The sequence below is a fragment of the Microchirus variegatus genome (assembly GCF_963457635.1).
Source record: "Microchirus variegatus genome assembly, chromosome: 12".
NCBI lineage: Eukaryota > Metazoa > Chordata > Actinopteri > Pleuronectiformes > Soleidae > Microchirus > Microchirus variegatus.
This window is the reverse complement of record NC_139813.1, coordinates 11,024,583-11,043,380: the sequence shown is the minus strand read 5'-3', so window position 1 is coordinate 11,043,380 and position 18,798 is coordinate 11,024,583. Positions and strand designations below refer to the sequence as shown.

Here is an 18,798-nt window from a genome sequence, read left to right as displayed (position 1 = left end):
TAACGCAAAGTAAGACTTTGTTCATATCTTCTGTGGGACCATGTTATTAACTCCCTCCCTTGTTCCCTTAGTACAGTAAAAGCACTACAGCCAGGCTTGTTCAGAGGGTCAACATTCCAGCGATAAGAGGCTATTGTTTCTTTCAGGTTTAACACAAGTTTCAATGGGCCAGTTTCATAACGTAGGAAGTTAGGCAATAATGTCCTTTGAGGTGACTAATCTATTGAAACAACCTCACCTGAGAGCTTTCAGATACCGTACGTCAGAGAAAATGCATTGTAAGAGTCAGGTTCAAAAGCAAACCGAGGTGCTGCTCTTTCTTCCATTATTTACTGGAGTAAACATTTAAGAAATCAACGTTTATTTGAGACACAACCCTTAATGATCTTTCACAACTTTGGACAGACATTCCATCATTTGCATACCACAATCCAGGCATCTATTACAGCTGCCTGGATGTTACCCATGTTGACCCCACATCGTAAATGATTTAACCCACCACTTCATTTATGCACCAAAGCACAACGTAGCGCTCGTTCACCTCATGTGCACCCAGTGTATCAAACACACAGACAGTGCAGTGCAAAAACATCTCAAAGCACAGAAAAAAGGCTTTCCTGCCAAGAGAGGTCCCGTAACAAGCAGGGCCACCTAGGTTCATTCATTAGCGCAGCATGCTACCAGAGCGTAGGAGGCCAAAAACAGGACTGGACACAGATGCAGGACTTCTACAAGGTAACACAGTCTAACTCCAATGAGCATGTGATAAACGTATTTGAATAAATTCAATGTTAAGTTCAACAGCACATGCCTGAATAGAGTCTTAAAGACATACTAGAGCTGTAACTAACGATTATTTTCATAATAGTTTAATCTGTCGATTATTTTCTCGATTAATCGATGAATCGTTTGGCCCATAAAATGTCAGAAAATGTTAAAAAAAACTTTGTTCAGTGTTTGTCAAATCTGGAAATTATGATGTTGTTGAATGTCTTGTTTTGTCCACAAACAAATACGATTCAGTTTGAATGATTTCTTTGTGATGTGGAGCAAAGAAACCAAGAAAATATTCACATTTAAGAAGCTAAAACAATCAGAAATCTTGTTTTAATCATGAAAAAAGCTTCAAACCGATTATCGATTATCAAAATAGTTGGCGATTCATTTAGTAATCGATTAATCATTTCAGCTGTAAGACATACTGTGACGTTTTGGGAAATAAATGCTATAGGAGGAAGAATAAATAATTGACATAACTCTAAGAGTTGCTCAAAAGACTGGAAAGGAGGAAAAACTGTTAGTCTATTGAAAAAAATAACTGAATTTCAAAGGTTAAAAGTTCATTTTGTGCAGACACTGTACAAAAACATGTAAAATTTTGTGTGCACAAAAAGTATAAAAGCAAGAAGTCATGATATTAGAAAACTATTTCTTGTAGAGACTTCCTGGGATATGTAGTTTTTATACTTAACTTATATAGTTTAAATACATGGAGAGGAGTCTTTATACTAAAAGGTAATCAAATGATTTCTTAGCTATGTCATAAAAAAATAGATCTTTTCATCTTTTTCATACAACAAGTAATCGAATGAACACTGAAATGTGCCTGAAGTTGATGCAGTGCAGTACTGAATATGTCGTTATTGCACAATATTCAAAGTACAGGTGTTCCCTTTATTGTGTCCACGCTCCGTACAGAAGTAAAGCACCAAGCTCAAAGCCGTGTAAAGTCCCACCACCAAACAGATAAAAGAGAGAGAAGGCGAAAGAGGCTGAGAATTTTGTCGACGGAGAGACACGCAGATGATTAACGACATTTCAGGAGGTTACCTTTTTCGTCTGTATTTGTGATAAGCTATATCTGCTATGAGCCTGCGGGGGAGAGAAACATAATGATATATCGGTTCATTATTTGAATATTCAATGCCCTTATCAGAGGTTGTAAATGTAAATGTTGTTCCTGCGCTACGGCAAAAATAAAGATACAGTTTAAATAATAAATACGGTCGCATTCATGGTGATCTCACATAAAGAAAAGGAAGAAAGAAAAAAAACATCATCACTTCAAAGATGAACAAGGACTATAATTGACTTTAAGAAGCGGGCTCATATTATGCGTCCCGATGGATGTGAGACAATGTGTATAGCGCCATAAATATAGCACTTCAGGGCTACGAGGAGGATTTAGGCTTTATATCTGGGATTCCAGCCTACACATGAATCTACTGGGAGATAATTGGGGAGGGGGAGAGAAATCACTTGAAATAAAAAAAAAGCCTTTTGAACTGTCTTCATACGGATGTATCACATCATAAAGATAACAAACGGCGTTTAAAGGACCAGGATTTGTGTATGTTTTATGTTTACCATTTGTTCCCCCCCTACACGTGACCAGTTATCAGGCTTGCGTTCTAAATTCCACCGTGAGTCTGTTTGTCCTAAGTTGTGTGTATGTGGCACATACTTCTGCAGACTGACATGTGACCTCCTGGTGAACCAGACCCAAATATTCCCCCGCCCTCTTCTCACACTCACACTCCCACCTCCACTCAACTCAGAGCTCCATCCTCCAAATTAAAGAGAAGTCAGAGCAAGGTCAACTTTGGAGGAAAATGCTTTACTCTGCCACTGTCACTTAATGCCTCTTTCCCCTCGTTTTTTTTCCTCTCCTCTCGTCTCTCTCCTCCGCTGCCACACTTTCCCCTCAGGGGCTAACATCACTGCTCGCTACTGAAGCTTATACTGACTCCCCATGAATTAAACATGGATAAACATATTCTCCAACTAACAGGGTAGCAGGGTGTTTTTGAGGGGGTGGTTTTCCACTTCGTCTCATGCTGCTCCCGATTCACGTTTCCCTGCGAGTTTAAAAAAAAAGTTGCACTAGAGCAGACGAGTAACTGGGCTAAATATGCAACTGCGGTGTCTGTGAGTGATAGAAGTTTGATCCTGACGCCCATCTGTGGAGCATGTGGATCTCACCTGTGAAAGGAGCTTATTGTTATCGTCCTCCAGGATCCGCACTTTTGTCTCCAGCTGCCTGATGTAGTTGGAGGAGGAATCTGGAGAGAGAGAGAAGAGAAGAGGGGAGGACAATTGATTAGCATTTGAAAGACCTCAACTGGGAAACAAGCTGGCAGGGGCAACTGGAGCAAAGGACCCCATATAGAGCTCGGATGGAATTTCCTTGTGGAAGAGCATTCTTGGAATGTGTGCATTTTAACTGAGGTTATCTTTTACTTTGAAACCCGGTGAACCCCCCAAAAAATGCATGCACAGTTTTTGTTTGCATCAGTTTTGATGGGCGACAAAAAATAAAACGCAATATCAATTTGTGTCAGCAAAGCAAAGCAAGCCACGGTGTCAAGGTCCCGCAGGTACACGGCTGACAAATCATGAGTCAGTCTGCTGTCAATCATGAGGCCTCACCACAGTTTTCACAGCATAAATGACAAAATAAATATAGTTTGGTCAGAAATAATATAACACTCGTAAACACACAGTACAATGGTACATCATAGTCCCAATAAGTGACGTGATATAAATCATAAAATGTTGATCATTTTTTCCTAAACCTCGACATCATGATGTTCTTGAATGTCTTAGTTTGTCCACAAACAAAAATTAATCTGTTTTAATGACTTCTTTGCTGTTTGAAGCAAAGAAACCAGAACATATTCACATTTAAGAAGCTGAAAAATCAGATTGATTAACAAAACAGGTGACGATTCATTTAATAATCAATTAATAATCAAATAATTTCCCACTGGTTTAGCTGCCATGTTGTTCATTTAAATGTGCAGTCACTGGTTTCACATATTAGGCTATTTTACTAATTAGCACTAAACTGTTTAGGCTGAAGGTAAAGTTACTGATGACTGAGTGAACAAAACATTGTTGAGCCAAAAATGGGCAGCATGAAACCAGTGAGCCGCATTAATGTGTGGACCCCATCTGCAGTAAGTGCAGCCAGCAAGATGGTTTTCATATATTAAATAAATGAAGGGTTTTACACAGTTTTGGGCAGCCCACCCACGGCCAAGAGGAAAGGTATTGGGCTTGTAACTAAAGGGTTGCCGGTTTAAATCCCTGACCGGATCCTCCACTGTTTCCCTGTAGCAGATATGTGTGAGTTTTCACTACTGGTGCATAATAAGGATGAGTTCAATGTCTGATTCACTATCTTGTGTGTGTGTGTGTGTAAATAGAACTAATTCTAATTCTGTTGTGTGGAAGCATTGTCACCATTTTTTTTTGTTTTGACTGTGCAACAAAGAAAAGTTCATTAACAATTATGTAAAAACAACAAATCTACTTTAAGTTAATCCCTAAATGTAAGCTTTTTTTTTACTTCTAGGGAAACTCAAAACTAATAGCATTATTATTGTGTTAAGTGTTTAACACTTTGAAAAATGAACTCCATGTGCTAAAAACAAAAAAAAAATAGTTGTAGCCTAATGTTAAAGGTCAAGCACTGAGCCTTACCACCCAGATTAGCAGTGCTTGACCTAACTTTTGACCTTTACTCATGTCCCTTTTTTGCTTCACACTTTCCCTGCATGCCTGCATGTTACTTGAGATGCTGACAATCTGGCAAACAGTGTTAATTATGGCCTAATTGCCTCACTGGAAACTCAGGACCCTGATAACAACGGCAAGCATTCTGCCTTACGTGAATCAACCTCAGCGAGTTCAAACCAGGGACAGGAACTATGAGAGGAGTGGGGGGTTAGGGGCGGGGGGGCGGCTACACAGAGCGCCTGTTATCTAAAATATTTAATTTACATCGAGATCAAAGCAGCCATGCACTTTGTTTCATTTTCGAACAGGAACGGAGAACGGAGACAGTGATGTGTGGAGATATAACAGACGGAGCCGATGGGGAGGACTGCTGCTGAAAATGACAGGCTGAGCCAGACGCAGTGGAGAATTCACCACTGCAGGCTACACACACGCACACACACACACACACACACACACACACACACACACACACACACACACACACACACACACACACACACACACACACACACACACACACACACACACACACTGTTGTAGAAGTACGAGTCAGTAATGTTAGTTTTACTCAAAGAGGTTTTATGACCTAGTTTTTCCAACACCGTGCAACCAGGGGGCACTATTCTCCAAAATCAACATCAGAGACACACACACACACACACACCAATCCCACTGTAGATGATGTTTACATGCAGCATTCTACAGTAACCTAACCTTATGAAAATAAATGATATTTGCAGCTCTAATTGACATAACTCAAATTAACCCAATTCCATAGATGTGGTTAAGAATGAGAGAAAACAGGTTGTAGTTTTTTTTTGGTCGTTTGTTGTTTGGACATAATAAATTAATAGAAGACATAAATTTGCAGAATTCTTCTAGCCTTTTATTTATGATCTATGTGTATTTGACATAACATTTATCTCTTCAAATGGGTTATTTCATGATTTACAGTGTAAAGTATTGTTAATTAGGTCACAATGATTTGTCATCTTTAAAAAGCCCCCCCCCCCCCCAAGTCTGGAAAGCCCCGTGCTAGGTTATACATATGCATTGAAATACACCAGCCTTAGATAAATCATATTGTAGTGAATGAGTAGAACGTGATTGTTTTCATGTTTCCACTTGCTTACCCATGATTTATCCCCATTAATGGCTGAGAAAGGAATAAACATGAGTGAATGTTACCTTGGCAGGACCTGAAGACCAATTTCTGTTCAGCTTTTTAGACGAGCCAGAGCAGACAGTGCTGTATGGTGTATGGCTGGTTAACCAACGGTTAAGACTGCTGCTGCTGCTGCAGCCGGGACTACTAATCCTCTCTTCCTGCCCTGTGACACTCTAATCTGGATTCATCTGTTGCCCTGACCTGCGGCCAAGATCTCAAGCCGATTAGGATGAAGGTTCTTCAGCCTTCAGTCATCACCAGCACCAACAAAGGGAGACGCATCAGAAAGAGGGGAAGGGAAGGACGGAAAATGAATGCTGATGGGGTTTCTATACTCCCAGGTGGTGTGTACATTAAGATGAGTTACCATGATGGAGATTTCTCCATCATCAGAGTGATTCTTATCTCTTTAAATATACAGTATACACTTAATTATTTGGCGTTATATTGCGATTGTGGTTTCATTTGCGGTATAACTCCTCGAGTCAAGCTTCAGTTTCATATTGACTGTGTTACAGAGAACTCTAAGATGTGAATGATTTATGCATCGCACTTTTGGCATAGAATATAGAACAATAGAAATGGAACTATTAAATTGCAGCCGTTGCAATTAGCTAATTGAGTTGTTCCGCCTTGTTTTGTTTTTTTTGATGTGAAAATGATTAATTGTTCGACGCTGGCGCAGACAACTAGGAGCACCGGGAACTGGCGTTATGTGTGGAAACCCCACAGCAATGAGCACATTGCATTTTAACATACAGCACCATATACTGCGCTCAATCCACTCCCAATCTATAAGCCTTTGATGTGCTATAGTGGGGGGGTATGTTAAATCTCTGAGCGCAACACTTCTGCATTACACATGACAAGGTTAAGTAATCCTGATTAAATATGTGCAGAACTGCTGTGGGAATATTCACAGGAACACATGACGAGCACCAAACGCCTCAACACCTCCCACACACACACACACACACTGTAAAGAGCTGCAGGAATCAGCAGGGTGAAGCCAGTCTGTCACCTGCTCTTTAACAACCAACTCTGGTGAGTCTTCCTGGTGGGAGAAAGGTCAGACTACTGAACTGTTACCTCCTCCACCACCACTGCTCCATCCTTATATCCCCTTAACTACTTCAGAGGCTTCACATCCTCTCCTCACTGCACTCCCATGAAACGGGAGGGAAAGCTACAAATCCTAACTAAAAAAAAATGTGTGCACCCTGCAAAACTCGACACACAAACAAGCACTTTGGAAGAGGATTTCAATGCATGGTCTGTGATCTTGTAAAGTGTGTCCTGTGAGGCAGCAGAAAAGTTACACCAAAGTCCAACTAAGCATTTAAGTGTTGTTTACTCAACGGATTGAGCTGATTAATATTTATGCGAGAGCATTTTGTGGACAAAAGGTGACGCAAAACAGTGGCGCGAGTCTATCCTCCCCGCTCTGCACGTCACTTTGCATCACATCAGTGCCACTGTGACCCACTTCCAGTGGCCACTCCCTCCTTAACTCTGCCCCACTCCACGATTCCCTCCATTTCCCTCCGTCCCTCTACTTTTAACTGTGTCGTCTATTGTCTTTCATTTATGCTCTTGAATGCAGCACAGTCTTTTTTGGCGAGACTCACCACTGCTCGTCAAATTTTCTTGTTGGCAACGCGTCACATGATCTCATCACTGTTACTAAATAAAGCTAAGAATCTCCAGATACTCCCTGGCCTGTGTGTGATCATTTTAAATGTGACCTCACCCAGTTCTTTGTTTTGCTGCGAAACTCTATCTGTCCATCATAGGTTAACAACTGTGTTTTAAACTATAAGGACAACTGTATATAGACATACACAGGTACAAAATTTGTTTTTGATCATGTACTTTAACATTTTAAAAACTTTAGGTAGATTTGCAACGATTTACCTTTTTTTAAGCTTGTTTAAATGTCCCATATTATGCAAAATCAACTTTTTAATAATTTAAATCCTTATATTTGGGACTCTGGGGGCCCTACCAGTCACCAAAGTGTGAAAAAAGATGACTCACTCATTTTTTTATGGTCCTCCTCAGTCTAAGTACAGATAAAACACGCAAGAGTGCTGGCGAGGGCAACAGCGCCTGAACACCAGAAGTTTGCCAAGTCCGCGAAAAGTTCTATTCTTGGCTCCACAGTGCAGCACAGAGTCCTACACAAGCCTCCAGCCTCAGAGGATTTATCTGTCCAGTGGATACATGTTATATATGACGGCAATGTGCCTGCTAGAGCCTGCAAATGATCACTTCCAAATGCTAACTCCTGTCATTTCCTGTTTTTTTTCTTCTTTCTTTTTTAAAGAGATACTACTAAATAGAGCGTTCTGAACAGGGCTGTTTTGGCAGGGTGATTGAACTGCTGTGGTGCTTCATCCTTATGGTACTTTGACCAAAGCATGTCACAGACATGTTCATTAGGACACCAGGGAACTAGGTTAACTTGGAGAAATAGGGTATAACATGGGATCTTTAAAGTTGTTTTCCATCTCCACATTTGTTTTCTTTATCACACCCTCCTTATATGCCTCAACTCCCAGTGAGGGGCATTGGGTGGAGGTCAGGCCACTGTTTATGGAGCAACCATAAAGCAAGGCATGCTGGTGACGGGATGTTGCAAGAACCAAGGAGTGTGACTAATTATTAGACCATGCATGTGCAAATATGCACTCGGCATTTAGCCGACAGTGCCAGGTAGTAATGCAATTACAGCAGAACCAGCCTCCACACTGTTCCTCCAAGGCCTTTGCGACATGAAAACAGCTTTGGCAAAACAGTAAAGTTAACAAGGACAATGCTTTCGGAATCCCCTAATGTTTTAAATTGAGATCTCTTGGATGTTTAGAAGCCTGCAGTGCACCGGAATCACTCTGTTTTTATTATTCCTCTGGCTTTCATCTCCCATTCACAGCTGCGTCGCAGTGTTTTAGCACAGAGACATGGATATTCTCCTGGCGATGTGTGTAAGTGTGTACTGAGTATGACTGAGTGTGTATGTGCAGCATTTGTACAAGAGGGAGTGCCTGTGGATTGCAGCCGAATGTATGTGCGTGTAAGAGGGGGAGGGAGCGAGCAAGTGTTTGTGTGAGAGAAAAGATTAAAAAAAAACATCTGTGTGTGTGTGTGTGTATAAGGCAGGAGGTTGGGTCAATTACCTCAAGATGTTGAAAAAGGGGCAGAAACCGTCCAAACAGACTTTCTCTCCTTTCTGTGCGCCATCGCACCCAAATAAAAGTAGAGTAAATTCCAAGAAATGTGATCTCACTTGCTAAGGAAAGTCCAATTTATCATACAATAACATCCCCATTAACCGGCAACATTGGAAACTCAATAGAGAACAGACTGAATCCACACCAGGATGAAGAATCTGAATGAGGCCCTGCCTTAAAAGTGAAAAAAAGAGAGGGAAAGAGAAACAGAAAAGAGGCCACACACTGCCTCGACTCAGAATTTAATGCAAGTCAGGTCAGCAGATCGCCGTTAAGGCTTCGACGTGTGTTTGTTTTAATTACTTCATTATCATTTAATCTGCTGATTACTTTCGATGAATAATCAATTACTTGTTTAATCGACAAATATGTCAGACAAGACGCCCATCACACGATTCCCCACATCCCAGCGTAACATCTTCCTTGTGTGTGTGTTTTGCCAATTTGGAGTACAAAACCAGATAAATGAACACATTTGTTCACATTATTGTTCCAGTCCAGATCATTTTTCACTCCAAACAACTCTGCGCACACTGTTCCCCAATAACAGCAGCAGGTTTACAGCTGAAATATTTTGACAAAAAAACAACACAAGGGTCATCAACTTATTCATGCTAACTTTGCACAAGCTGCTTATAAACGTCATCTCCAGTAGACACATTCTAAATGGATGATGTAAAGGGATAAATAAATGCTCTTGGATGAAGTTCTAATGCTCTGGAGTGCTTTGCCGAACAAGCAGCTTTAACAAAACCACATTCTGACAGTGACACTGTGGTGTGGGTGACAGTCGAGAAGCTCAAACCTCACTCAGAAAATTTGTGAAGACGTGATTTCTGAAGTATCACGTTGCCTCAAAGAACTGCGGCAGAGGGAATAGCTGATGGGGCACAAATAATGAAATATCACTGGAGAACATCCTTGGCGTGTGATGCTAACTAACACTCAACTAGCCTTTTATGTGTGAGGATTATTGCAGAGTTTGCATGACAAATAACTGTCTTATGCAAACCATACTGCACACTGCAAGTGGATAGGGAGTTCCTAGTTTTTCCTAGTTTGTGGCATTTGGCATAAAGTGTCATGACATATACAGAATTGTATGTTGTTTTAAAGTGGAATCGGCTGGTGTTCCTTACAACACTAAACCACAGTGCTGCAAAAAGTTAAAAAAGAATACTTCCTTCTGCTCAATTCCAGGAGAGTATAGTGTGATGTGTATTGAATCATTTAGTGCAGCCATTTCAGAATGTTTTAAAAACTGAAATGATAATTAATAAGTGACCCTGACTTAGCCTTTTTTAACAAAAAAATAACATTACAACCTTAAGGTAAATCAATTTTTGGAACAGAATTTATAAAAGTACCTTAAAAGGTGCCATATGTAAGAATGTGGCCAAAAACGGTTACTACATTCAAATTCAAAATACCAAGGTCTTTTAGGTTTCGTTTTCTGACGTAACTGGCAACCCGTGGTTGCTCGTCAGCTGAGACTCGACTAACTGCAATGATTGGTAGACGGTGGTAGGTGGTGCCACATGCCAAAACATGGTTTCAAAACATAAACATGATTTGCAGTCTGCAAAATATTTGTTTAATGCAAATATTTTGGCTGTACTGTTGTTGTTGGTGAGTTCAGTTTGTTATATGAACATTATTCCTGAGTCTCTGTGACATATTAGGAGGATTTTATGGCCAGTTGCTTTAAAACTATTACATAATGCACCTTTAACTTAATGATGTTCATACTCTCCCATTAAAAAGAGGAGCAGATGAATTGTGCATGTTTATATGTAGATTAGTTCTAGTGTAATATGTCTGCGTTCTATTTGGGTCCAATGCAGCCTACATTTGCATCTGTGACTTACACCTCACTGTCCCTGCATATACTGCACTGTATGTGTGTGTGTGTGTGTGTTTGTGTACATACTCCCTTCCCCTGGTTACCCAGCGCTCAGTCAAAGCCAAGCAAGCTGACCAAAGAAACAGAGAGGAACAAGTTAAGCGGGCACCCAAGCAGCGTTAATGAGAGGGATGGCAGAACCTGGCAACCCAAGCATGTTAAACCAAGGGCCCCTAAAAGGGCTTCAAAGGCTTGAATTGTGCATCAGCTGTCACGGAGCTAACCTCATCTGACAAGACATGGCACCCGCTCTGAGGGAAAGAGCGAGAGAGAGTGCCTCACCTCCTCACACACACACACACACACACACACACACACACACACACTCCGTTGTGTACTGTACTGTAGGTGCGTGTTGTGCAAGACGTGTTTTCTCATGAGCATGTGAATGCAAATACGTGTATGCGCGTCCCTGCGTGTGATAACAGCGCTGGGCTAATTTAAGCTTGAAGCGAGAGACGACCCATGCTGAGCGACTGGCGAGAAAGTTAATGGATGACGCAGGAAAAGGACGTTTTTTTTTTGTTTTTTTTCTGTGTATCAACAACCTTTACAACATTAACCAGGTGTAATCTGGTTTTCAATCATTTGCCTCCTGTCAACAGCCCCAATACATAGGACTCGCTGGAAACCAGGGACACACCTACTGTGTTTTAGTAGCACTGTACTGTTTGAATGTGAAGATACAGATCACATGAGAACTTGTCAAACAGAGTTGAATGTCTTAAAGAAACATGGCATTCTACAACACAAATGGTCTGTCACTCCAAACTACATTATTTCTGCACTGCAGTGCAATTTCAAACAGTATTTCCAATAAAATGACGTTAAATACATTTTTAATAGCACTCTTTCATAACATTTATCGATTGATCACTTGACTTTCAGTTTAGTAATAGTTTAACTATTTTCAAACCACCACAGGTACTTTTTGGAAAAGATTTGGAAAGATGTAATGGGAATTAATATTTGTGTTTTCCTCTGGTCAATTCTTGAGCATGCCAAAGGGTTCTTCAGCCTGGATTAGATGTCAAACAGATAAATGAAAGTAAAGATAATTAGAGTATGCTGTTGAATTTGTAACACCGGTTAATCTTCCTTGCAAACACATTACAGAATACTATTTTCCTAAAGCTGAAGTGAACGTCATCTCCTCGCGTGTTTCCCCAGCAGAAATCAATCTGACAATCTAAATGAAAGGGAGAGAAGTAGACAGGGAATCGTTACCGAATTAATTTAAATTCCCACAAACACCACAGCGCGTTACACTTGTAAGTCATTTAAAGTAGAGGTCAGGTGGGACCCTTTAATATAACAACTGCTGCTAATGTCTATTGAGTGGAAATTGAAGACCTCGCTAAATCTCTCCTGTCTACATATTGATCGGTGTGTCAATATCCTTAGGAGGTGGACGGAGGTTTATTTATAGTTAGTCCTGCAGACACTAACACACAGACGCGTGTCTTGCTGTTATCACACGTCCTGTCCGGCAAAGTGATGCTTCCCTCCCGTCTCCTCCGCTCATCGTCACCACCCTCGCAGGTTCAGTGGACGCCTCCGCATGCCTAAAGCAGTGATGTGGCTGAAAATGTGTCTGAGAAGGTGTGACTGATTTATAAATAAAAAGTCCTTCATGTATATGTGAAATTAATGAGTATGGGGGGTGTGATTTGTCAACAAAGTCAACAACCTCCATTGACTCAGCTTGTTTGTTTTCTGCACATGATCGAGCCACTTTCAAGGCTTGTGCCCTATGACCTTAATCTTTTGATTAGGATTGAAGAATGGCAATCTGGCGGCCAGTTAGTTTTAATCCCATAAAATCAAAGCTGCAGGGGCTAGCATTTGGCCCACACCCTTAATTATTGTCCCTGTGTGCATATGTTGGCTGGATTAAATGACATTTGGAGATGGATGAGCTATTGTTTGTGTTTTTGTTCCAGATGACTTTTTCTGATCCGTCCATCTTTTTCCTCTCCGAGTCAAACACATGAACAGGATCAGGACACACAACTACATTTCAATCATATTGGCCAGAACATGAGTGCTGATACTGAAAAGTGACAACATACCGAACAGAAAAACCACCTGTTTTGACGAGCGTGAACTACTGCTATTCCACAAAGAAAATCTTATCACCACCTCGCACTCAGTGACACTTATGGCCCTTGACACGGGAGGTGAAAGGTCAGAACTCCTGACCGATTCAGGAATGGGACACTGCATTCCTCTGTATCAGTCGACCAGATAGTGCTTATAGAAGAACATGGTGGCATTAACGTCCCAATGGATCTTTCCCATTCCTCCATCCATCCATTATCTACTGCTTTATCCTCCACCGGAGGGTCGCGGAGGGTGCTGTGCCCCATCTCAGCTGACATAGGGCGATAGGCGGGGTACACCCTGGACAGTTTGCCAGTCCATCGTAGGGCAACACATATAGAGACAAACAACCATTCACTCTCACTCTCACGACCTACAGTCAATTTAGAGTGACCAATTTAACTAATCCCCATATTGTATGTTTTTGCACTGTGGGAGGAAGCTGGAGAACCCGGAGAAAACCCACATACACACGGGGAGAACATGCAAACTCCTTGCAGAAAGGCCCTTGTTCTAACCGGGGCTCAAACTTGTTCCAACTCGGGCTCAAACCTGGGAGCTGAGGTCTTCTTGCTGCAAAGACGAGAGCGCTAAACACTACACCAACCATTCTTTCCCATTCCTGACAAACTAATATTCATGTACATATGACACAATTATTAGCAATTACAAATGTTTAAATCTCAGACAGCGAGGTAAATGGGACCGTTTATTGGTTGATGATGAGCAAAAATGCCTGATATTGCTCAAAATCACAGGATCAGATAAGAGCAGCAAGTAAAATCTGATACAATCACAAAACCCTCAATATCAGTTCACTGAGCACAGGCTGTAAATAGAGACATGTCCCATTAACATCATGTGACCAGAACATGAGCGAGGGCTGCAAGTCTGCCACGCTGAAGTGATCGTGTGAGAAATGTGGACTTAAGATAAAAGAAGAAAGAAAGCAAACACACGTTTTTTATTTTCAAAGAGATTTCTAGATGCTCAACGTTATATCAGTGTTGCTATCAGACATGAAAAAGTGGTATAGAGGCATTCCTGGCCGTCTCTGAACGCCTGCATTTCAACAACACGATACCAGACAGTGCCCTGGGAAGACTTTGCAGAAGAGGCTTAAGAGATGTCTGACTTTACCTCGCATCAACCCACAGCTCACCGCAGTGTGTAAACAAACACCAGAGGGCATTGTGAGTAAGTAACTTCCTCCCGGGGCCCACGGCTCTCTTTAACCTCATTCCTCTCCCCGTTACCACGGTTTCACGACCGCAAACCCAATGGCAAAAACATTTGCATAAATCTGCATACCTTCCCGTTGCTTTAAAAGCCTGTCAGACTGACTGCTGAGTTGGCAAAGGCTGTGCTTATGTAAGTAGAGTATAACAGCTAGTAGTTAGACGGTAAATACAGGGGACTATCTGTCGATAACTGCAACCTTTAAACCCCTTTATTACCAGCGTCTGAAAAATCCATCTGCTGTGTGGGTTCTGACGCAACCTGCGCTCCTGTAAGTCTTTCAGCAATGTGGAAAAATATCGTTCCAATGACCTCACCAATAGGTTTCATTACTCATTAGAACTCTACGAGTTACAGCCATGTCGCGTTTCATTCGAATGCGAATCAGTGCATCGGAGAAGGCAAGATGCAACTTGTGGCTGTGCTCTTTAATCCTGTTGACATAATCTATGTTGCTCCAGTACATTTGCAGCTATATCTGAAAACAAAGCATTACTTGTGCCAACGTGTAAGAAATCCCCCAAAAAACATGCCCTGCCAAAGAAGACTTGGAATAAGAATAGCCCCTCAAATGATAATGACTTGTGGAACTGCTGGAGGTTTTCAGCAGCACGAGGACAAAACTCTCAAAAAACAACATGCAGAGACAAAACTGCCTCTATTCACTGGCGTCATCTGGATTATTACCAACTATTAACTGAACACTGATGGATACAAAGGGTCTTTGAAGGGCTATTAGCAAAGTAATTGCCACAATGAGAAAGACCTCTTACGTAAGAGCTGCCCGTATAAGACAGTTATCTCATCATAACGCGCCACTAAAATTGAATTGATGTTCAAATCGAGTTCCACAGCCTTTGACTTGACCCGACAGCAGCATTTTTTAAACGCGGTGAAACTAAGCAAAGGTGACAGTGCTTGTACTCTGCAGTCGTCACGAGAAGAGGCCATTAGAAACAGGAGCAGGAGAGCGAGACGTGTAGTCGGGATACTGTGTGCAGACAGAACAGACCCGGGCATAACGACAAAGGGAATTCTATTACATCCCATTATGAATGGTTAGCACTGGCTCCATCCAAGTCTCCGCTGAAGAGGAAAGCTCAACTGGCCAGGACTCTTTATCCATCCCGCTACATTTATCCCTACTGTGTTTTTCTACCATTTTTCTTTTTTTTTTATATTCAAAATTTCTTCTACTCCCGCGCGAGAAGTGAACAATGTGCCGAACTCTGATGCATCGGATGCGTCCTCATCCTGTTCTGCAGGAGCAAAGCAGAATGAAACATTATTCAAACAGGGACAGGGTGCTTTAACTAAAAAAAAAATTCCGCACATCCTCAGAGAGATGAGCTATTTTTACCCTCCTAACATCAAATAGTCTTGTAAGAAGCAGCGGCAACATTTTAATCTACCACGTGACTGCACACACTAACAGCTCCCCCCTCCCACATCACTTACAGGCCTCAAAGCAGCTCAAAAAAAGAGACACAGATTGAGTCAAAGGAGTAAAACATCACTCGCAGGAAGAGTCAAGTGAGCACAAATGCCAGCAACCTCTTTATTAGAAGAAGAGCGCTGCACGAGCCCCGACAAGCAAGCATTAGGCTACACTGATGTTCAGGTTTGTCGTCGCTGTGCCTGCTGAGGCGGGCTGCACCGAGGAAACATGTTTTCTCCACATAATAACTCCAAATTACTTCTGTTTGATCACAGCTCTCGAACATTCCCAGGGTGTCTGATCTTGTCTAATTGCCTTCACTTAAAATTGACCTGCAACACAATGTTCAGTCCAAAACAGCCGGTTTGACTCCTCACTGTTCTGCATCCACACAACCTTTTGTCCGACATGATGAATTATACCTGTTGGATGGATGGATGGAATCATAATACAGCGAATACTTGGAGTTAATAACTTGGGAAAAAATAGATATGAGAACGTTAAAATACTTGAGATCAGCAGTTCAGAGACATTTTGGCCTATGACAAGTAAAATGAAACTGCCAAGTTGTTACCCTACCTACTTTTAAAGTTGCAAGCAAAAACTAAAAAGGCATAGCTACTTTTTTAGAGGTAGCAGTTAAATCACTCACAGGTGCATCAGTAGAAAAATGTATTTAGTATTTATAAATAATAATAAATACATATGATCTGAAGTTTCAGTTGACAATTCACCAATCAGGATCAAAGCTCAAACTATGACTAGGAAAAATGTCAAATACTTCATCCAAGGTAAATTAGCAAAGTGCAAAAAAAAAATTATTTGTATACTGAAATATATATATGGATGAAATATGTTGCTTTCTTGCACAATGACAGCATAAAAAACAGCATAATGTATGAACAAATAATACACACCCTATCCAAAGAGAATTGGCATGATACCAAAATGGATGCACACACTCCCTGTGTTCTGAAGTGTGTGGGTAAACGATCGATAAAACAAGCAGCAACTCAACCAAACCCAAGTCCAATCACAACACAGAGATAAATCAAACTGGTTAATATCTAGAGTTAATTGCAGTTAATGAATGTCTTCATTAAGTCGAGCTGCTACACACATCAAGTCCATTTCCAGCCCTGAGGCCAGAATGACATTTACGACTGCTGCTGCTGCCGCATGTGTTTTACAAGTTCACGTTTTTAAAGCATCGCATTGGATTGAATGATAGACTGGATTATTGCATTATATTTATGCTACAGTCCAGTGCACAGGGAGGGGTTTAAATGTCATTAGACACTTTACTGTGTTATATCACAATGGTCCCCATGTCATAACTGCCGCTGCAGCCCTGAAGTGCTCCATCTTTTAATAGGCCGAAAGCCCACCTCTGACTTTGTAGCCATTAGGTTTATTAGTGTAGCTTGTACTGGGGCGAAACACACTCTCTCTCTCACACACACATACACACACACACACACACACACACACACACACACACACACACACACACACCAAGGGGGGAATCACAGAACCAAATTCCATTAGCGAGTGAGACTAGAGGTTTATAGCCAGATGGTTAACCTTCCCTGAATCAATCCGATGAAGACTCCATCTTACACACACATATATACGCACACATATATAAATACCTCATAAAACCTAATGGAAACTCATCAAGCATTAATTTTATTACGCAGGACCTCGCCGACACCCCATCATCTGGTCGTCAAGTCACGCGTTCTCGCTTTATGATGCATGGCCATCATTTACACAGCAGGGTGGTTATAGAGGCAGTTTGGTTTGAAACATCCTCTGACGGGGCAGAAGAGAAAGTCAGCATCATCAATCCAGCAGCCACACTCTTAAAGTCTTGTGTGTGTGTGTGTGTGTGTGTGTGTGTGTGTGTGTGTGTGTGTGTGTGTGTGTGTGTGTGTGTGTGTGTGTGTGTGTGTGTGTGTGTGTGTGTGTGTGTGTGTGTGTGTGTGTGTGTGTGGTGGGGGGGGTCCAAGAAATGAAATGCACAACGGCGAAATGTGCTCCTGAACTATAAAATCAAACTGTTTTTGACTAGAAAATTATAACTGTGGTGGGTGAAGCTGATGTGTTGCCACTGGATTCCAAAGCCACTGAACTGTGGTGTGCGGTTGAACTAAATACCCAGGCTACTGAGTAATACAGGACAGGGAATCTTTAATGGGATGAATCCCTGGATATCAAACTACTTTTTTGAGTCATATCCAAGTATAAATCTTAAACGAAAGCCTGACACAGGGTTGGTCTAGTGGTTAGCACTCTTGCCTTTGCAGCTTTGAGTGGGTTTTCTCTAGTTTCTCCCTCCGTCAGCTGAGATCGGCACAGCTCCCCCTGTGACCCTCATGTGAAAGGGTAAAGCAGCAGAAGATGGATGGACATGTTCAATGTTAAGCCTCAGAAGTGACTTTGACTCTTTGAACATATCCAGGTAACCTCTACAACATCAAACATCAATCAATCATCCAAGTCTGGGTGACAAAGAAAAATAGGTGTATACTCCAATATGTCAAACAAATATGTACGCAAGTAAATCTATATCGACTCAAAACATTACACCAACACTGAAAAAGCGGGGAAAAAACAGTCAGACGATATTTATGTCAAGTGAATTGCAACCAGCTGCATCAACACACAGTCTGCTGCAGATATTATGCAAGACACCTTAGGCCACAGACATTAAATGATGTGTGTTATGATTATAATCTAAAATCTATCAACACCATGAATGAATATTTCCAAAATCTATTGCTTAATGCTGAAAACATTTTGACAACAAAAAATACACTCCTCCAGTTCTTATTTGCTGTGAGACTGTCTACTAAAAGTTAACCAGCATCACCACCATTACCTCAGTCAACTTTACAAACACAGACCAAAAGACACCGGCGGGTGTCGAGCTCTACCTCGGACAGCACAGATGGGTCAGACGCCGCTCGACCTCCACGTTCCGTGGCTGAGCCAGCTGTCCACTGAGCCAACGACCAGGTGGTTCCTATGACTCAGTGGATCTTAGTGACAGAGTTGAGGTCAAGAGAACATCACTGACAAACACCGGAAGACAATTGGATGACGATGTTTGTTGTTTATATTCAGTCTAAAATAGCGTTATGTGGATTTGGAACAAAGCCGAACACAGTTTCACGTGTGTCTCATTAGG

The 18,798-nt window shown here is 41.5% G+C and overlaps 1 protein-coding gene across 1 annotated transcript in view; it reads right to left on the bottom strand.

Moving 5' to 3' along the window:
- Positions 1-18,798, bottom strand: part of ccdc85cb (coiled-coil domain containing 85C, b) — a gene marked incomplete at both ends in the record, with an annotated part of 44,703 nt that overhangs the window by 9,874 nt on the left and 16,031 nt on the right. The window contains 2 exons of the mRNA XM_083898734.1: positions 1,831-1,872; positions 2,983-3,062. Of these exons, the coding sequence (XP_083754860.1) occupies positions 1,831-1,872; positions 2,983-3,062 (122 nt within the window). The remainder of the gene's footprint in view (positions 1-1,830; positions 1,873-2,982; positions 3,063-18,798) is intronic.